General features: G+C 43.0%; 1 protein-coding gene across 1 annotated transcript in view; it reads right to left on the reverse strand.

The window, feature by feature from the left end:
• Window positions 1-4,564: 4,564 nt before the first annotated feature.
• The window catches only part of GUCY1A2 (guanylate cyclase 1 soluble subunit alpha 2), a 201,113-nt gene continuing 183,343 nt past the window's right edge, over window positions 4,565-22,334 (reverse strand). Inside the window, exon 8 of the mRNA XM_048494034.1 lies at window positions 4,565-4,947. Within this exon, the coding sequence (XP_048349991.1) occupies window positions 4,740-4,947 (208 nt within the window). The 3' untranslated portion in view covers window positions 4,565-4,739. The remainder of the gene's footprint in view (window positions 4,948-22,334) is intronic.

The following is a 22,334-nucleotide window of genomic DNA, read 5'->3' on the forward strand; positions in this document are numbered from 1 at the left end:
TGGTCCTCTTTGGCTGAAAAGGATGAGTTGGCACCCTGCCTTAAAACATACCACAATGTGAACTAACCAAACCAGGAGCTGGGAATGGCTTAAAACATACCACACCCTTTGCAGGATACCCCATACCACAAACTTTGCATACCACAACCTCTGCAGTTGATGTATGAATCCAAAGACCAGTATTATTCTCAGAAGCACTGTGCCATCTGGAGTGAAGGGGAGACCTTTGACTCCAGCTGAAACTCTTGGTAGGCTTTTTGTCTTCAAAACACTGTAGAAATACTAGCCTGAATGTTCATGTGTAAACATGACCTGTGCTCAGCTTCAAGTAGCGTTCTACTGTAGGTACCCCTGCTGAAGTGATTTGCTAGCCATCTCTTAACTGTCAAGAAAGCTACCACAAAACCAGAGGAATGCAATATACTTCTGAACATCAACTTTCCTATAACAAGAACTGCACTAGGCATAAATCTTCAAGGTTCTGTTGGAACCGTTTTGACTTGCCCTAGACTTCCAAGTGTTAGTAGCCCCCTTCAAGCCTGAACAGATTTATTGTGGTGTTAAGTGTTCATGGCATTACGTTTCAAATGGCGACTTTGTCAGTCAGATGCATGAAATGTTATCCTCAGTTGGAAGATACGTGCATAGACAGTGGAGACAAAAGATCATGAAAAATAGGGGAACATTCAGCCTATTAAGAGCTCCTTATCTTCAGCTTATGTGGGCACTGAACAGATATGTCACAGACCCACTCCTTTGTGATCTTTTTATCTCCTACTCTATACATTTCTCTACAAGTATGCACATATAGGCAACTGATAGTCAGCTCTACGCCATGAAACATAATATATCTCTGCTTAAGGTGCCTCCCAAAGCTTGTTTTGGCTGCAACTGTCTAACACAGGGGTAGGGAACCTGCGGCTCTCCAGATGTTCAGGAACTACAATTCCCATCAGCCTCTGTCAGCATGGCCAATTGGCCATGCTGGTAGGGGCTGATGGGAATTGTAGTTCCTGAACATCTAGAGAGCCGCAGGTTCCCTACCCCTGGTCTAACATAACTGCTCCCTCTGGAATCCACCATAATGGCCTTTTCCACACTCACCATTTATGACATTTCCAGCGTGGAAACAAAACGTTTCCTCCACTGAGTTTCACACTGTTCCTCCCCTGCCCCCTTTGGTTTTGGAAATGTTTCCAAACAACATTTTCTCCATTGTTTCTGAAAACACTTTTACAGTGGTGTATTTTTCGAAACGTTTCCAAGTTGGCTTTTCTTGTAGTGTGGTCATACTTACGCATTTAACATCTTAAAATGTGTGACGTCTCTCCTGCCAAAAAGCCTGGTCATTTTCCATGCCTCTGTGCTATCACCCAATTTCCCCCTTGGTGCCATTTTTTTTTTTGCATCTCACACCTAATTCCTTTCCCCCTCGCTGCTTAACTGTCATCATTTTTGGTGGACTTTTTCCTCCTCTCTCTTTTGGGGGACCAACGAAGCATTGATTAAATGGATCAATAAATCATCATCTCAACAAATAAGCAAATTACGACAGCCTTGAAATGCTTGGAGGAGGTGAACATTGTGGTAAAGGCAGGAATCGAAAATGTTCTGGAAATGTTCTAAGTGACTATGTAAGCATTTCATTCTTTCCAAGCTTGCATTTTGAATGGCCACATCACCTGCTTTATCAGAGGGCTGTAGCCTTGTACAAGGACAGAGCCAAACTATGTCAAAATTCAGAGCAAGACATCAACAAAGAGCCAGTACAAGAAAGCCTGTTAGTATCACCACTTGACCCAACACAAAGTTTTCTCAGCCCAAAGGCTGGTCATTGTAAGTCCTTCATTAGGAAGTATCTCACATCTGATCTTATGGTAAGTCTTTACACACAGGAGTACTCTGCATAATTATTTTAGAGTGCTGGAATAAAACTGCACATAGTTCATACTCAAATTACTGGCAACTGTTCCCTATCATTTCCCCCTTTTTTTGTGCAGAATGTCTAAGAAGACCTTGAGCCCTACAAAAATCTTGGCCTGCCATTCAATCCACCTACCGGTTATTCTAGCCATCCAATATGCCTAAGCTTACAGAGCCATTATTTGATTCCATGCTGAGCCATAGGTTGCAGATCCCTGGCCACATGCTTTTTCCTGCTCTTCAAAGCATATTGCGGTTTGAGTGGTACATGACAGACATGCTGCATGTTGCTGACATATGAAAAGGTGAATAATGTAAAATGCTTTCATGTTTTAAAAGATGAAAGCCTCTTCCTAAAAGTGTCTGTCTAAAAAAGGGACACAAGAGTACTATGATGTCTGCTAGTGATATTTTAATTCTAGTTATCCCCAATATCACAGTCCTCAAACAATTTTCTCTGAAACAGTCCTCTTAAGATCAATTGTACTACTCTAGCTTAGTCAGTCTTCCTATTGCCAGCAGCCTAAAGGTGCATGCTCAAGATGGCTTACAGGTCAACCCAACACACTTCTAGTCAGAAATAAATACTACTTCACGCAATGGGCCTTAATCCCAAGTGCATAATATTGCAGTCTTCATGTAGTTTGTTTACCTCTGGAGATGGAAGGTTAACAGTGCCAGAATACAAATTTGCAAAGCTTTGAAACGATTCACATTTCTGAAATTTGACAACAGCATGTCAAAATTTCAGTGTTTGGAATTTTAACTTGAAAGGGGTTACATTTTGAAATACTCTGCCCATTCCTTGACAGAATATAAAACTGTGATGATCAGCGTCTGCTGTACTTCCAGCCCCCTTTTTCTAAACGCATCAACATTCAGAATCATAGCTAGGAATCCTATTATAAATCCAAACATAAATATGAATTTTTGTAAACAAAGTCAAATTAGAAGAAGAAGAGTTTGGATTTTTATCCCCCTTTCTCTCCTGTAAGGAGACTCAAAGGGGCTTATAACCTCCTTGCCCTTCCCCCCTCACAACAATCACCCTGTGAGGTGGGTGGGGCTGAGAGAGCTCAGAAGAATTTTGACTAGCCCAAGGTCACCCAGCTGGCATGTGTGGGAGTGCAAAGGCTGATCTGAATTCCCCAGATAAGCCTCCACAGCTCAGGTGGCAGAGCAGGGAATCAAACCCGGTTCCTCCAGATTAGAGTACACCTGCTCTTAACCACTACGCCACTGCTGCTCCTTAAGCAAATTAGGATTTGCTTAACATTCCCCACCCTTCGTATAACTAGTAAAAGACTTTAATGTCTTCCCTGCTTTTTCAATGATTCAGACAGGAGAAATGGAGATTCTAATTTGTCTTATTGATTTTGAATGCAGAGCCAATGGGGGTAGATTTTCTGGGGAAATCCTGCACAGTATGAGGGTTGGTTCTGTGTACCGGCTGGTACAGCTTGGGAGAAGGTCACGATGCTTGTACTGTCCACTTTTCAGCCATATCCCATCAACTATGAAGAACTGTTATTTGCAAATGAACAAACTCCTAATACAAACCACAAACATCAGCCAGTTGAGGCACTGCCAAGGGTAAGTGGAACTGGAACATGATGTTTCCAGCAATGTACCAGAACCTATTTTTTTATTTTCACTGTTCTGATTCTTGGACTGACCCTACCGGCAGAGCAAAGGCAGAATGTCATTTTTAGGTAAGCAAATCTAACTGCCAGGAAAAGGAAATAACCCACATGGTGTTCTCGCAAACCCGAACAAAAACGGCCTTTCTTATTGTTCAAACAAAACCCAGAATAATTTGAAAGAATGGCATCCAATATATAGCAGTCGACTAATCTCATACTTGGAACGCGTAGAATATTATCTGTACAGAAATCGGAGTGCATCAGAAAAGATAACATTCCTACCATTCCTACCATATTCCTACCATACTGAATATATAGTCCTTCTGCCAGGAAGATTATAAACGATCTCTACAGTATTTGTACGAGAAAAAACATTAAAATCCTTAGCCTTAAAAGAGCTTTATCCTTACTGAATAACACTTTTAAAGGCAAGAATGCATCTCAACCAGAACTCTACACTTCGCTTGCGTGAATTTAAGATGTCACAGAAACCCCGCTGCTCTGGATTGTGTGTTTATTTCACAAGTACCTGTGTATAGTTCTACTGACACAAATGGAGGATGTTTCCTCAGTAGCGGGAGGTTCATGCTCTTCAAAATGAAATTTCCCACACATTTCTGAACAGGAGGAAACATTCCACTAAGCCCGTGGTGGTGAACCTTTGGCACTCCAGATGTTATGGACTACAATTCCCAATTGGCCATGCTGGTAGGGGCTGATGGGAATTGTAGTCCATAACATCTGGAGTGCCAAAGGTTCACCACCACTGCACTAGGCACTCCATTGATTTAAATGGAACTGGCACCGGAGACTCACTGCTGAGTGGAATGTATCCATCAGGAGCAAATTAATTTGGATATCTGTGTTTTTTTTAAAACCACGCTGACATTTATGACCAACAGCAGCTCCAGCAATAGAGAAGTATTTTGCTTAATTTAATTCTTTTTCAAAACCCTTTTCCCGCCCCCCTCCCCCGCCAACACCCTTTCCCAGTTTGTTTACTGACAGCAGTCACCCACCTTTAAAAAGAATTATTGCCTGACATTTTCACGGAGCTTTTTTTAAACTGCTTGCTTGGAACAATGCAGTGAAACAGAAAGAATCTCCTTTCTCCTGTCATGACCCAGTTCTGGGCTTGTGCTTTTGTGACGAGTCTTTGATCTGCAGCGGGCCTCATAGGCTCGTTTCCCGGAGGAACATGGTGCCAATGTTGTAGGAAATCTTTCTCACTCTGGCAGATGTGACGGAGGACTTTGGCTGCTTCTGACCAGTTCTGACCTCCAGGAAATAACAAATCCCAGGGATTTCCTTTGGAAAGTTGTCTGGAAGCTCTTCACGGGATCGAGGAATGAAGATAAAATTTTCTTCCTTTTTCAAAAGTCTAGGGGGAAAGAAACAAGAAGACAGGGGTCAGTCTTGAATTATAGTTCTTTCACCCCATAGGAAGTTCAAGGCAGAGGGGACGATTTCTTCACCTGCCCACAAAACTGTGCCGATTACCAACCATTAGTGCCTGCACCTTCAACCCATCATCCCTTTCTTCACGGGCTATCTATTTTAAATATTAATATGCTAACTGAGACCCAAGGCAGATAACAAAAATCATGTTGCCTAAAAAATTAAACAACAGTAATAATACATTTAAAACAATTATCAGCAAAGCAGCCTTAAATGTGCAATAAATAGATCAATGACCAAAGAGTCTATAAGTTCCTTAGATCTTATTACTAGGTCCTCTTAAAGAGCTCAGTATTGCAGTCCTAATGAAACCATTAAAACCGAGGCCCTCTTCCAGAAGGCTATTTCAAAGAACAGTCGTGGAGCTACAAGGGGTTGGGGTGTGTGTGTGTGCCATGCACTGGGCGCACGCCTGGGGGAGCGTGAAAATCAGCCCCAGGCCCCTCCCACTTTCCTCATGCCCCCTGTGGTGCCCCCCATGGTGCCCCCCTTCCCACACTTACTTTAGTTCCTTTCCTTTTTCTGAACTTTTTCAGGCTGCAAAAGGCCTGCTTGCAGTAAAAACGGCCTGAGGATCTACAGTTCCCAGAAGACCTTGGGGCTCACAAGGTCTCCTGGGAAGTATAGTTCCCATCAGGCCGTTTTTACTGTGAACAGGCCTTTTGCAGCCTGAAAAAGTTCTGAAAAAGGAAAGGAACTAAAGTAAGTGTGGGAAGGGGGGAAGGGGGGCGCTGCGGGTGGGGGCAGGGTTCCACAGGGGAGGGGCCATGGGGGGCAGAAAATATAGAATGCGCAGCAGGCACAGTTTGGCCCAGCTACACCTCTGTCAAAGAATAAGGGTAGCCTCCAATAAAGAGACAGAAATAGAGTACATCTCCCAAGGGTATGGTACCACAACCACAAGATGTTGCTGTATTGAGTGAAGTTGCCTCATGGGCTTACAGGGCTTGGTTATTTAAGAATGTAGATCCCAGGCCAAGAAAGATGTTAAAAGTATGCATCAGCATCTTAAATGGTATCCAGGAAACAAACTGGCAACCAGTGAATAGACTACACAATGGCAGTAATATGCTTCTTAGATCCTGGCAACAAGTTGTATGTCACATCCTATCCCCGCAGAGGTTTCTAAGTCATCTTCCAGGGCTGCCACGCAGAGCGCACACAACAGCTGAGCCTTGGGGTTGCCGTACAAAGGATCAGTGTGGCCAAATTGGGAGTCTCCAAATATGGAAATATCTTGCATGCTAAATAGTGGCCTTCGCAGCACACCGAATCCTGTTGACTTCATTCTGAGAAACAAAGCTGAAACATATGTCGCACCTATAATTAGGCAGTGCTACAAAATACCCCACCGTGTGAGCTACTGATGAATCAGCATTCAAGGTGGGGTGAACCTTGGAGATTTTACTGGCAAAGGAGTGTAAATATCACAGCTAAAAAGCCAAATCCCTGACATAGCAACTTATTAGTAACCGAATCAGATGCCACGTAGGGTTGCTAACTCTGGCTTGAGAAATGCCTGGAGATTTGGGGGCAGTGCTTGGTGAGAGGAGAATTAGGGGACTTTCAGTGGAGATGTGATAGCCTGGAGTGCGCACTAGAAAGCTTTCATTTCTTCCTGTAGTCTGGAGATCAGCTGTAATGCCAGAAAACTAGGCTCCACCTGGAGGCTGTCAGCCCTAACGCCAACAGCACTTTAGACATCTTCCCAGTCTGTTCCGTTCCCTTAAGCCCAATAAAAACTACACAGCTGGGTCCCTCCTAGAAGAGGGGAGAAAGTAAGGAGGACCAGCTGTTCTCAAAAGCCTCCTGAGGACTGTCATTCCCTTCGGAAACATTGCTTAGAATCCTAATACGTCCCAGTGCGTCTTGAAATCACATGAGATTAACCATCGATTTACCACCCTAATGTCCTTTGCCCCTGCAACCAAGCCATAGCCCAGGCCAAATCTCTAGCTCTTCTGCTTGACCAGAAAATAGGCTCCATACCAAAGATTAACTCTTTTCATCAGTTGCACCCAAGCCGGATCAGATAAGGTAGTTTAGTCTGTCGCTCTGGTTTTATAGAATAGTTTTAAAAGCAAAATGCCCAACAGTCCCTTGTAGCACTGGGAAAGTTGACTCAGGAAAGTCACATGTTGGTGGGCTACAGTGAGAGATGGGAAATGTGTGAATTCACTGAAGGGTGTTTTATTTCCCTTTCCCCTTCCTCAGTGCAGCCTACATGGCTATTAATCCACACAGATTCCATGACTGCAGGAATCTACAGATATCTGGTTGGGTAAATGAATGGTCAGTTGAAGCACTGATGGATCTTCCCTGCTTCCCCTTCAGACCACAAGTCAGATGTCTCCACCCCAAAGCCAGTACCCATCTCCATACTATTTCCTGCCTTTCTTCTACACAGAACTCCCATTTCCATTTTATCTTCATAAATCTATTAGGTATGTTAGGATGGCTGCAGTGGTGGGATCCAAAAATTTTAGTAACAGGTTCCCATGGTGGTGGGATTCAAACTGTGGCGTAGCGCCAATGGGGCTGGGCGGGGCACAACGGGGCCATGGCCGGGCATTCTGGGGGCGGGGCTGTGGCAAGGACGCAGCCGCTGCGCTGGTCCTTGGGCGGGAAACGAATGCACGCAGGCGCAGGCTGCCACGCACGCCGGTGCACCTCCTGCTAGACTGCTTCAAGTTCTGTGTGCTACTGCTGAGAGGAGGGGCGTAACTAAGGCAAAAATCATGTGGCAAAATCACCAATTAGTAACCCCCTCTCAGCACACACAAATAATTAGTAACCTACTCTTGGGAACCTGTGAGAACTGCTGGATCCCACCTCTGGATGACTGCCCTTCCCCCAATTAAAAAAAATATGAGTGGCTCCAAGTCACACAAAGAATTTCACAGAACATTCTAATTCCTATTTCTTCCCAAGTATAGAACTTTACTTGCTTGTATGGCAGTGAAAGGCAACCCTTCCCTTCCCTTCCCTAAGATAAAGTAGAAAGGGTCACAAGGATTATAGCAAAAACTGCTTCTTGTCCTTAGAGACCCCAGCCTATGAGAATCAAGCCTGCTCCTATCAGCCTGACCTCAAAATAGCTGCTGTTTCTTAGGCATTTCAGAGTATGATGGAATCTTACAAACTGGTAGCCCAAATCTGACCCTTCCTACTACCAGCAGGCCAACTTCCTGAAGAAATAATACAATCCAGTTTCAATCTGGATCTTGAGCCATGGAAACTCTGGCTCGCTGGTTTATTAACACAGCCCTATTTGTGGTCAGGAAATGCATTTTAATACTCTGGATATTGTCATGCTTCCAGCTGGCTCTGCAGAAAGAAAAGACCGATAAAACATTTTGCCGCTTGGAGAAATATGTCAGACTTTATTCCCTTGTTTGCACTGGAGAAAATCCAGCTCAATGCTATTGAAATAAATAAGGCCAATTTTAGAACAAGGATGAGGAAAAAGAAACATACTAATTGAAACCAAGACAGTTACAGAGTCCTGATTAATTATGGTTTTACATCATGGGTTATGAGCTGGTTCATTGTGAAAAGTCTGATATGTCTGTGTATCTATCGCAGATCCTTTGAGGACTCCATTTGGTTAGCAAGGCAACCAATAGATCATGACGTTACTTATGGCTGTTTTGGTTTGGTGTAGTTTATTAAAGCAGCTGTCTATCATTAGTTTTAGGAACAAATTCACATGTTAAACTGCTTCTTTCCCATAATACTTGACCAAGGATTGTGGCCCTACCCCCACTTTCACCTCTCCAGAGAGAAGCTGGTGGGAATGTCTCACCCAGGCACTGCTGGGGCTGTATGCAGGAGAGCAAAGGCGAGATCACACCTAGAAATGCATCAGAGCATGGCAGGTCCAGTATAAGCCCCAGAAACAAGGCAGGGTTGAGACAGCAAGCTAGACCTGGTAAGAGACCTCCTGAGGTCTGTGCAGCTTCTTAAAATATCAGGGGAGGCCAGGAACAGAGAAGGGGGAGTCCGACCAAGGAGGCCAGTGGCTCACTTATCTCTGAAGAGGAGGACATCAGGGAAGTCCAGGGTCAGCCCCTCCCACACAATCCTTTATTAGACCAGCCCCAGGAAGTTCAAGGAGAGAGGTCCAGATCATTCCCAAGATAACAAAGGAGTAGAACCTGGATGGAGTGAGAAGACTGGAGAGGAACCTCCTCCTCACCCTAAACTGAGGTTCTTCTGGGAAGCAGCTTAGAAAAAGGGGAATTCTGGAGGGCACTATAGCCCCAGACTCCATCTAGGGCTGGCGGGAGTGATGATTGCCAATTCCAGGCTGAGAAATCCCTGGAGATTTGGAGGATGAGCCGAGGAGGGTGGGGTTTGGGGAGGAGAGAGGCCTCAGTGGAATATAATGCCATAGAGTCCTTTTTCCAAAGTGGTCATTTTCTCCACAGGCAATGATTTCTGAGCTCTGGAGATCAGTTATAATTCTGGAAGAACTCCAGGCCCCATTTGGAGGTTGGCAGCCCTAAGACACTGTTATATTTTCCATTTCTTCTTTTCTGGCTAGGCTTTTATTTTATTTTTTATTTCTCAAAGAGGATGCGTAATCTTGAATTGGATAGCTGAGCCAGATGGTGTTTCTCCCAGTTCTTGAATTATCATACTTTATCTGTTAATTTACACACGAACGGTAATAGATTATTTTAGTATCTTGTAACCACTGCATAATGGAATTTTAACATTATTATTTGTGATAGTAACAATTCTCTCCTAGTTAAACTAGCAGTGGAACAGATATGATTCATATAGAGATAGACGGATAGATATTAGCTGTTTGATTGCCCTTTTTAAAAAAAATTAAGAAAACAAAATGTGGAGATTGTTCTATTCAATATATTTTGTAGTTGTTCTGTTTTATTTTGCCATGATTAAGGTACTCCCCTTCATTCACAGTATTTGCTGTCTTCAGCAATGCCTACGCGTGTATTACTGAAGATTTCCAAATGCATGCTTCCTCTCGGCTAGATGTTCCCCATCTATCTACTAATTTAATTCTTCTGATGCAGAAAAAGGGTCTCTTTAGCTTCGTTCTACTCAAAACACTGGTAATAGCAATGTGTGCCCCTGCAAAAGGCTCTTATGAAAATAACGACTGGACCTAAGACATCTTTTGTGAACCAGCAATAGCAGTTGCAGTAAAGAAAATAAACAAAAAAATGAAAGAAACAATGTAAATGGTAGTGAAAATCAGGCATTAATGCAGCACATTAATTATCACAGACTGTTCAGCTCCACAGGAACAAGCTGTCCACTGACATCTCAAAAGGATATCTATCTGTTACAGCTGGATAAACTTTTCTCATTTGAGTATTTGCAATAATGTTGAAAATATTTTGAAGAGTGACTGCCACATTTGCTCCCCACATGAATTTTAACATTTGAATGGATTGTGACCAGAAATGTGAGTGATAAATTCGACAAATAAATAGATAAGACCAGCGGTGGGATTCAGCAGGTTCGTACCACTTCGGCAGAACCAGTTGTTAAAATGGTGCTTGTAAACAGTCAATTGTTAAATTATTTGAATCCCACCACTGGAGAAGGTTTTAGCTACTCTAAACTCAGAATGTATAAATAAGTAATCTGTTCCATAGTTTGTTCTTTTTTTTAAAAAATCCTGAACAAATTTGAATTTTAAGAAAGCACATAGCTCAAGGCTATAAAGAAGCTTAACATTCCCTTTGCAAACTACATGGAACATACATTTACATGGAACATTCCTTTCCCATTTGCTATAATATAAATATGCCTTAGTAGTTAGAGCAGTTCTTGAAAATTGGCAGTGGGTGAACTGAGGTCACTCCCTGGCCAATTGGTATCCGAACTTTCCTTATTATGCTATGGTATTATCCAGTTACAAGGCCACAGTTTGGAAATTTCAGTAGCAAGACCAGTCAGGAAACAGAATAAAGAAATAATGGCCATAAAAGCGCCATGACTGCAATTTTATGGTCATCTTGTGACAGGCTTGCTTTTGATTTCTGCTGATTGTGCCCTATTAACATATATGGAGGTGTTTGCTGAAGTTAACTAAGGCCGTTTCCGCACGGGCGGAATATGGCGGCCTAGGGACGGCAAAAACGCCGTCCCCAGGCTGCCATTCGCGATAGTGGGGCAGCAGTTGCCAAGCCAGCCGCCTCTGCCTTCGCTGGCGCCAAGCCGGCATTTTCAGAGTGCGCTGGGAAACGCACTTTTCTGAAAACGCCGGCTGGAAGCCGCTGCCATGCGAACAGCAGCGGCTTCCCGGCACTTCCCCCTCCCCACTCCCTGCCTTCACTCACCTGCTCTCCGGCTCTCCGGCGCGTCGCCGGGGCCTGGGGTCACGCCCCCCTGCTCTGTGACACGGAAGCAGGCGCGCAGGGCAGGGGAGGCATGTCCCCGGGCCCCGGCGATGCGCCGGAGGGCCGGAGAGCAGGTGAGTCGACCGGGCGACGGTGCCCAGCGGCGCCGTCTTCCCGGTTCTTTCTGGGACTGTCCATGCGGACGGTCCCAGCGTCGTTGGGTCAGCGTCAGAAACGCCGACCCAAGCCCTTCCGCCCCCGTGCTGAACATGCTGTATTGCTCCTTTTGCTGAATATGCTGTATTGACATATATGGAAACACGTATAACTGTGGGTGCTGATTGGAGATTGTCAGCCTTCTGGACCAACCAGGTTTGGTCAGGAGGACAGGACAGTGAAGCCTTAAATTGAGCTGTGCTGCCACACAGACCCCAGAGACCGCACCCTAGGTGCATCTTTCCATGCCTGCAGACATACTTTCCTAAATAAATCTAACTCGCTACTAGCTGCCTTGTGTGGGATTTCGTGATTGGTAAGAAATTCCATAACAATTACACCCGCATTCCTACTCTGTAGCTATCTGGAAAGAGAAAGGAGATGCAAGCTCACGGTTAGACCTCTAGTATCATAGATCCTCTCCTTTTCAGAAAGGTACCTTTTCAGTTGGTGGGGATGAGTGCAATCCCTGTGATGTTGCCAGGCACCCTGCCAACTGTCAGGACCTTTCCTGTTCCCTCTGCCTAAATCCATCCCTTCAGCTCCCTTCCTTTCCCTGTGGGGCATATCTCAGAACTGTTCTGCCAGGCCTACAGTTGTGGACAGTGACAGGTCAGTTTCCATCTTAGATGGCCTCCCTTTCTTTTCCTTTCCTTGTTTAGTTATACTGAATTTGTTTTAGGATACAGGGGCGGGAACTTCCTGAGCCATTCTATCCTTGGTTGGACCAAGCACCATCTTTATATGTTTCAAAGTACTATTTTCTATTAGAATTTTAGGTATTATAGTTTTTATATTGTTGTGAGCCACTCTGAGCCCGCTGCGGAGGGGGAGAGTAAGATAAAAATTGATCGATCGATCAATCGATCAATCGATCAATCGATCAATCAATCAATCAATCAATCAATCAATCAACTCAGTTTTGAAGAAAGGGAAAAATAAGTTTACTAGTAATTAACCTGGAGTAACAACCCTTCATAGAAGGAAGGAACCCTAACATAGAAGGAAACCCTCCAGTTTTTCTGGCTCTGTTTTACAAGTACTTTGCTGTCAAAATGCAGATAAAGTATTCTGTCTGTTCAGAAGAATGTCTGCTTAGCAGGTTTCATTAGAATCTTTTATAAGACAGTAAATTGGCTTAACACAGTTTATTACTCATTTAATTCAGCAGAGGATTTCTTGCCACTGTTAAAAGGAGAGGCGATATGTTATCCGTATAAAGGCCAGACCGACCATCTAAAAAGAAGCTAATGCAGACACGTTGTTAAATGTAGGAATGCACACACCAGGTCCAGAGGAGCTGTATATGATAAATGAGCAAACACTTATTTGGGAATGAGGTCTTTTGGATCCAGCTATCCCAGTTGGGCACCTTGCAATTTCAGCACATTTATGCCCCCCTTCAAGTCTGACTGCAGCTTTCCTAAGCCTGATAGCAAAATCCATTCCTTCAGCTGCAACCATTCTGTGAAAGCTTCCATTTCTGCATAAAGCCATCCTAATCCTCCAGCGTGTTCTGTATTACTCCAGCTTCAGATGATGATATACAGCCTCGGCAAGCCAGAAATATATTTATGAAATATCCTGACACCAGTAAAATCAATTTTTCCCCTGCTTTTCCTCCTGTTTCAAGAAAATGGGCTTCTTTAGATAATGACTATGGTAATTCCCCTGCCTTAATGTTTCTTTTAAAACATGGCAGATACTTCTTTTCAACCAAATCAAATTACAGTGCATATTCCAGGCCAAAATAAATGGGGACCATTTTATCCCAAACTGATTAGAACAGCCAGTCCATTTCTTCTGCTAATCTGTATCTCCTAAGCACGTTCATTTCTGTTATCCATTCATAGTAGTTGAGTTAAAACAGATTTTCAGTACTATGTCCAAACTTTTTTTCATGAAAAAAAGCCAGAAGATACTAGCATGTCAGTTCAGTTTCCCCCAGATTTTAATCAGATTTTCAACTCAAGCAGTAGTTTCAGTCTCTGAATTGAACCTGCAATTTGTATACTAGCTGTTATCTATTTTCCATTTTTCAGTTTTCTAGGAATTGCATTAGCTGTAGAATTACTGTCACTTTTCTCTCTAAAAAAGGACTAGTGCCATGTTTAAGTCCCTTGTAAGTTCAAGTTTCCCATCCCTGAATTCTAAAATATCATTCATTAAAGCTTCATGAGATTAAAGTGAACCAGTACTAGGACTGAATTCTCCCCATTGTAATAAAGTAGCTAAAATGGCTTTGATCAGTACATTTTTCATTGTTTATGAAATAGTTGCTTTTGGAATTCCAAATCTAATCTATCACTTTAAAAGACAGAAACATCTCTAATGTTAGAATTAGCAACTGATGAATTGGCTACCCTAATAAGATGTGACCGTTAGAGGCTTTTTCAGAGATCTGTACACACCAGAATGAGCCAGAGATATAATTGAACCGGATACCATAAAGAGTTTCTGCTGGCAGGAGGATTTGTGTTGATTTAGCGCAACCTCCTTGCCTCTCTCTTCCCAATGCAGCTTCAAATGCCCACTTAATGCTGCTCCTGGTATGAGTTGAAAATTTACACAAGGCCAACCAATGCCTTTCACAGAAAGAAAAGCGACTATTACTGCTATATACCAGTTTTACTATATTTCCACAAACCATTCAATAATAAAGGCATTAAAACATTGCTACATGTATGGTTAACAAAACCCTCTCAGCATCCAAGGTCTAGTCTCAATGGCCAGATTACAAAAAAAAGGAAAGATTACAATGGTACTCTTATAGAACAAGTGTAGTTCTATATCTATGTGGGCATTGTATTAATTCTTCTGGGAAATTGATAGCGCATCTTCAACAGACACAAGGGAAGGCTGAACAAACCACTCAAACAATTACTCAGTTGTATTACGTTAAAGTTGGATGGATGTTTTGTGCCTGCTGTGATTCACATATATAGGACCAAAGACGAGGTGCCTCAGCAACATTATGGAGTAGTTAATTGCCTTGATGGAGGTAATCCAAATACAGAAAAGCTCCATTTCTCAGAGTTATTCTGGGACTCCCTAAATTGACTAAAGGAAACGACAAAACTGATTAGGAACAACTAAACAAGACAATAGCAAACAGCAGAAATTGACACTAGAGCATTTTGCTCTTAACAGAAAGCAACAACCACACACACACCCCTTAACCCAACTACCATCCACATACACTAATCAAAGTAAACAATCAGCACAATAATTGTCATGGCTCCAGAGATGGGATCCAGCAGGTTCTCACAGGTTCCCGAGAGTAGGTTACTAATTATTTGTGTGTGCCGAGAGGGGGTTACTAATTGGTGATTTTGCCAAGTGATTTTTGCCTTAGTTACGCCCTCCTCTCAGCAGTAGCGCACAGAACTTGAAGCAGTCTAGAAGGTACACTGGCGTGCGTGGCAGCCTGCGCCTGCGTGCATTCATTTCCCGCCCAAGGACCGGCGCAGCGGCTGCGTCCTTGCCACAGCCCCGCCCAGGAATGCCCTGCCCCAGAATGCCTGACCACGCCCTGTCATGCCCCGCCCAGTCCCATTGGTGCTACGCCACAGTTTAAATCCCACCACCATGGGAACCTGTTACTAAAATTTTTGGATCCCACCACTGCATGGCTCTCCAGAAAGGGTTTCTTCTTGCACTGTTTGTATCCTGCACAGAGGTTGGGGGCTCTGCCAAGATTTCTGCTGTTTCTCCTGTGTCTCCAGATCATACTAGGTGGTGAACTAACACTCAGAACACCCCATTCATCTATCAGCATGCATGGGAAGGCTGAAGACACCATCCCTACCTGAAGCCATTTTTATTACACAGGACTGGAGGAGAGGATAAATTAGGTGACCTTCAGTTTGTGCTCTAAGCAGATGGAGGTTCCCCATTCTTCCACACAGGAAAATATACATGTCCCATGTTGTTGTGGGACCTGGGCATTACTTTGTCTGGATTTTCTCCTGCTCCTAATGGGCCAGGCTGTATTCTGTCAAGTCCCTGGGACATCTGCATCTATTATTAATTGACCAGGATGCTGTATTTTGTTACAGGCAAAGCAGTTATGCTGATTTTGTTTTGCTGCTAATTTGAGATCAAAAGTTAGGCCTCCTAAACTGCAAGAGAAAGCACCTAAACAGCAAGAAAATTATTGGTATGATAATTATCTACCTATTATGTTTGCTTGCGTATTTTAAATGGTTTTCTAAAAATGGTTCTACCTCTCATTAGATCATTGAAGCAATGGAACAATTCACACACTGCTGCCCCTGAATAATATATAAATATGGAATACAAAACACTATACAATAGAACAATTACTGGCGGGCTGGCCGGCTATACAATATAGATAAGTTAGCTACTAATTGCTGGTGGGGAATAGGAGTGGGGAGAGCATGGCTTTGACTTCTCTGTAAAACATCATCGACTCCTGAATTGAAGACACTTTTCTCTGGACCATCTGCAGTTTTATACTGCCTGAGACATGATATTGTTTAAGACAAATGTGTGAGCTGCCACATTATTCAACAGTTCCTGTATTGCAATGGGTCTCAATGACAGATGACACATCATTGTCATTAAAGCTGCACTCTTGGTGCTGTCTTTCTATCGGCTGCCATCAGCCCTGTTTAGAAGGAGCCAATATTTGCACATTTACAGTTACTCAAGTTAAATAAATACAGCTCAGATTTATAGACCACCCCGTCCTGTTTACAACACTGTCATGTTTATTAAGCTGTGTTTTTTTTTTAAAAAAAAATGATCAGCTCCATTTTTGTCTGCAGGCGAGAGTCTCCAGTTTAAACCTGCCTGTTCACTGACTGATCTCTCCATTCGTCTACCAACCCTTACAGGATTGTTGTATCTTTGTCATCTGGACAAAGTAGCTGTAATTTATTGGAATTTATTTATTTGAATGTTTTAATTTTTAGACGATTTTATGTTTTATATACCCTGTTTCCCCGAAAATAAGACATCCCCTGAAAATAAGACGTAGTAGAGATTTTGCTGAAGTGCTAAATATAAAGCATCCCCCGAAAGTAAGACGTAGAAAAGTTTTTGTTTGGAAGCATGCCCGTTGAACAGAACACCAGAGCATGTAGCTGTGGAGCGGAAAAATAAGGCATCCCCTGAAAATAAGACATAGCGCATCTTGGGGAGCAAAAATTAATATAAGACATTGTCTTATTTTCGGGGAAACACGGTATATATTGTAAGCTGCCGTGAGCCAGAGAGGGGAGGGGCGGCCTAGTAAATCAAATAATTGGGGGAAAAAGGTTTAGGCTGGGCTGACAGAAATGCCTGATCTAGTAATTTTAACCTGGGAATATATAGTCCCTTGTTATATATAGTCCTAGTCCAGTGCAGTGACTGCCAAATAACATGGGAACAATACCCAGTCAAAAATACCCATAAATACAATATCTTTAAGTTCTGGTTAACTCTTGATAGAAATTCCATTGGGGAGATATGGAACTGACTAAACAACAACTGAGCACTGGCCAGTATAAAACTGGAGCAAGAGAACCAGGTGTTTTGAAATTAAACAGCCTTTTTTTAAAAAAAAAACTCTGAAGACATTCTAAGATAACAAATACAAATCTTACTGTCTTACATCTTGACTTTCATTCTAAACAAATGTAAATTGGAGCAGGCCCGCCCAAAGTTCAGTGCTGTTGCTAGGAAACAGCAAATGTTATATTTATATTTTTAAACTCTTTACTTCCAGCACAGGAAAACTAAAGACACAGAAGGCTACTAAAGGTCTTTTTAAAATGTGATTATTATGTGAAATCTGATGAGTGCTTACAATAAGATAACTTCTCATCTGAATCTAGCTTTTATATTATATATGAACAGAGGTGACATACAAGCATTCACAACATTCATCAGACTGATGAGTAGGCAGGCTGGAAAAATACCAGGCAGCCTAGAAAGGTGATTCTTTCCCCAACTCCGCCCCTCAGTCCTGCTCACAAACGTCAAAGAACAGGGGATCATTTCTCTGCAACTGTCCCTGGAGATTCCACCTCTGTCCTGGGAGCAAAGGGTTGCAATGACTCCTCTGCTTACGCTATGTTATGACACTGAAAATCAGCTTGGACCACTGAGCAGGTATAACAATACTGGTCAGAGGGAACTGCTCTGCTTGTAACAGACACAGCTGTTCACTTGTGTGTGGGGGGCATAAGTCAACCCCCACCCCAAAATTATGAGATAAATTAAACAGTGAACTTGTTCTTAGTACCATCGACATCATGGCTGCTTACAACCTTGAGTTTTTGTGCACCATTCTGTAATGTTCTCATCCACATGTGTGTGTCGCTGGACAATACATGCAAATAGGTTGTCACTAATCACAGGCTACAGAAATGACCATGGAATCACCTGAAGGGCAATGCTTTTTAGTGGAGTCAGTTCATGAACTGAGCTCTAGGACATCACGAAACATGAAACAACTTAGCGATGAGAGATGAGTTGGCTTACATGTATGTATGAACTAAGTTTTCCCTGTGAACATCTCCAAGCTGGATAAAGAGAAGTATTCTGAAGTTCTGTTGTTCCCAGGCTCATGTGGATCTGATCTGGATCAGGACCATGGGGCATGGAGAAAGGGGTCTAGATCTCATTCCCCATGCCATTTTCTAGACTGTAAGGGACCTTTGGGGACTTGGTATTTGCTACATTGTGGAAACATGTGTAGCACACTGGTACATGGGATTCTCCAATGGGAGAAATAGCAGTCTCCTGGGATAAAACATAATTGTACTTAGGCCTAGTATCATAAACAGGATTTGGATTGCAGCATTTGAGTTGCCTCGGGATAACGTGATAGCATGATGAGCATACAGAACAGTGAATAATGCTGAGTCTGAATGCTGCAAATTCTGCTTGCCCAGAGGCAAGTCACTATAGGTCAGTTCATACATCGCTGTTTTAAATTAATATTCTAGAGTTTATGGGGCTGAGTTCTTAATGTTAGGTATTATTTATTTGTTGTTACCTACTCGCTCCTCTTGTTATTTATATTTTATGCCAATTATGTTGTACACCGCCCAGAGCCCTCCGGGGATGGGGCAGTATACTAATTTATTATTATTATTATTATTATTATTATTATTATTATTATTATTATTATTATTATTAGTAGTAGTAGTAGTAGTAGTAGTAGTAGTAGTAGTAGTAGTAGTAGTAGTAGTAGTAGTAGTAATAATAATAATAATAATAATAATAATGTTGATGTGGATAGTTGATGCTGGTAAATTCCTAAAGGCTGTTATGGACTACTGAGAAGCAACTGGAAAAACTTACACGTATAATGGTGGACGGCGGATTGAACCATAAAGACTCTGGCACAAACCAGTACAGGTGGTCCCAGCAGTGATCGGGTAATGACTGGGTGCAGTGCCTAAAGATCTTGAACGGCACTTAAAAACAATTGGCGCTGACAAAATCACCATATGTCAGCTGCAAAAGGCCACCCTACTCGGCTCTGCACGCATTATTCGTCGATACATCACACAGTCCTAGATGCTTGGGAAGTGTCCGACGTGTGATGTAATACAAAATCCAGCATATTGATCTTGTTTGCTGTGTATAACTGTTTTGTATCAATAATAATAATAATAATAATAGATGTACTACCATTGAGCTGGGGGCTCCATGATGAGCTGGGGGCTCCATTCTGGCTGGGCCTGGACTCCATCTTAGGCCCTGCCTTTCCCCCTCCCTCCCTGGCCTCTAGATCGGGCACCTGTTTCTAACAACTTCTGTTGTTCGTAATTTGTATTTATTTAAAGTAACTGCTGCTATTAGGATTTTAATGGGGTTAAACTATATTTTTGTATTTATATGCTGTCACTGAGAACAGCTATATTGTGAGCCGCCTCGAGCCCTTCGGGGGTGAGGCGGCCTATAAATCTAACAAACAAACAAACAAACAAGCAAGCAAACATGCATGTTTATCAGCTGTGGCAGGATTTTTTTTAAAGTTAGTGTGACGTGCAGAACCACACAGTTTTAAGACAAAACCAGAATCAACATCATGTAACTCTAGGGACTGATGGAAACACTATCGTTTTACCACAATGTTTCTGGTGACTCCTAGAATGATATGACATCAATTTTGGGCTTCCCCAGAGGTGATATCATGGTGCACGTCATGCCGCCCTGTACCAGTTTCCCAGCCCCTGCCAGCTGCAACCCTAGGCCCAAATGCTACTCTAAGCTCAGTGTAAGAAAAGCAGGATGCACGTTTAATGTAAATACTGCAAGTGAACCTCCCCAGACTCGTGAAAGAGAGAAAGACTTGGTTCATGACAATTGCTCATATTCATGCCAGTCAAGAACTGTCTGTGGTGGTGGGGAGGGGCTCAATGTAAGTATTGTAGAGAGCCAATCCATTAATTTCCATTGACTAACTCCATTATTCACATAGTTGCAAAAAAGCAGAGGAATTATCTTGAAAACAAGCAATTACTTCAGTTTCACAGCTCACTGGCTGGTTGTTTAGACAGGCAGTTCCTTGCATCGTGTCTTTCTATTTTTTATTTCAACAGGCATAGGTTGTTTACAAAGGTAGTCCTGGTACTGCATATATTAAACACACGTAAGTGAAGAGAGGGCATTTTAAGATTAAGTCCTCCAGCGTGCTCAATTAAAAAGCTCCACTTCCTTTAGCTTTATAGCAAGCTGCAGATAAAAGGCAGCGTTTCCTGCAAATACAGTATTTGCATACTTGCTTTCATCTACCAGGACCAATCCAAACACAGAAGCAAGTCCTGACAGCAGGGAGATAGAAGTTGTGGCTGATTGTTACAGTGTGCATTACTGACGGTGGCGCTGAGCACTTACATTTTTGGAGATCCCCAGATCCTTGCCATCACAACTAGACAGCCACTTTTCAAGAGATGTGCTGCAATCCACAAATGTTATATGAAGGTTTCTGACCTTTTGTAGCCTCAAAATAATACAGCAAGAATCGTTATTGGCAAAATCAAATGTAAGAACATGTTTGTATTGTCTGTGTATGGCCTAGAAGCGGGGTCCCGCAACCCTGTTGAGCCTGTGGGCACTTTTGTAATTTTGAAAACACTGAGTGGATAACACCGTACAGAGGAACAGTAACAATCATAAAATGGCTGCCATGAGGGTTGAGATCACTCACAAAATTTTGGGAGGTTCAAGCCAAGCATCTTCCTATGATGAAGACACCTACATTTAAAGAGGTATTCCTGTAGACACAAATGTTTTATTTATTTATTTGTTAGATTTATAGGCCGCCTCACCCCCGAAGGGCTCACAATATAGCTGTTCTCAACGACAGCAAATCAGTACAAAAATATAACTTAAACCCATTAAAACTTAAGCAGCAATTACTAGGAATAAATACAAATTAAAACAACAGAAGTTGTTAAAAATAGGCGCCCGATCTAAAGGCCAGAGAGGGAGGGGGAAGGCAGGGCCCAAGATGGAATCAGGGCCCAGCCAGGATGGAAAAACATGCAGCCTCAGTGGGGGGCGGTAGAACCGCGGCCAGCCCCCCCCCCCCAAAGCCCGGTGGAATAGCTCCATCTTACAGGCTTGTTGGACTCTTCAGAAACACCTCCTCCACCAATGAGGTGGAAGAAACCTAGGATTGGTTCTTTGCTTTGAGGAAATAGCAAGTAGGCTCCAGCAAACACACCGGTCAGGCCTGGGCAGCCTCCCCCACCTCACCTCGTTGCCTTGCGCTCCCACTGCCTGCCACCGCTCCGCAATGGTAGTGAGAAAAAGAAGAAAAAATTGACCAGCATCGCCAGTATGATGAAGTCACTTATGAGGAAGTGATGGAAGTAGCTCTAGGAATCACTAGAAAGATTACTGTTTTCCCGTAGAGGTTTCAGTGATTCCTAGAACTACCATTGTCACTTTCAGATTTTCTCCAGAAGTGATATCATCCACCATGCCCCTATTCCCAACTCTTTAATCAGTTGCCAGACTTGGCTCAGCAACCCTAGCATCATTCTAAGATCAGACCTCAGAAGTTAGATAATTCTATAGGACTGCTGTGCAGAAGTCCCTGATCCAAGTTCTCATCAAGCTCTCCCCTTTGACTAGAAGAGTCTTTGTATAGGACCGTGGTGGCGAACCTTTGGCACTCCAGATGTTATGGACATGGGAATTGGCACTCCAGATGTTATGGACATGGGAATTGTAGTCCATAACATCTGGAGTGCCAAAGGTTCGCCACCACTGGTATAGGAGATATCAAAGTTAAGAACATAAGAACATAAGAACAAGCCAGCTGGATCAGACCAGAGTCCATCTAGTCCAGCTCTCTGCTACTCGCAGTGGCCCACCAGGTGCCTTTGGGAGCTCACATGCAGGAGGTGAAAGCAAGGGCCTTCTGCTGCTGCTGCTCCCGAGCACCTGGTCTGTAACAGCTTATATGTAGTAGCCTGTTAAACAGCTAACAGTTGTTTAACTAACATATAAGTTAACAGCTTATATGTAGTAGCCTGTTAAACAGGACTAGGAAGAGATCTGAAACCTGTTCAAAGCAGCACACAAAAATGGGGGGGGGGGGGACCCAGCATCACACAAATCCTGAACTTTTAGTACTGAAACTGTCAGGAGAGGAAATAAAAACTTACAAGAAAACTTACAAAAACAGGCCTAAGAAAAGCCACGCCTCTAAGCTGACCAATGTTAGTCATCAGACTGTCGCTATCTGCAGTAACCTATAATACGTTTGCCGCATCTACAGTTCTGCTTCTGAGCTTGCTTG

The sequence above is a fragment of the Sphaerodactylus townsendi genome, linkage group LG04 (genome assembly GCF_021028975.2).
Source record: "Sphaerodactylus townsendi isolate TG3544 linkage group LG04, MPM_Stown_v2.3, whole genome shotgun sequence".
Lineage (NCBI taxonomy): Eukaryota > Metazoa > Chordata > Lepidosauria > Squamata > Sphaerodactylidae > Sphaerodactylus > Sphaerodactylus townsendi.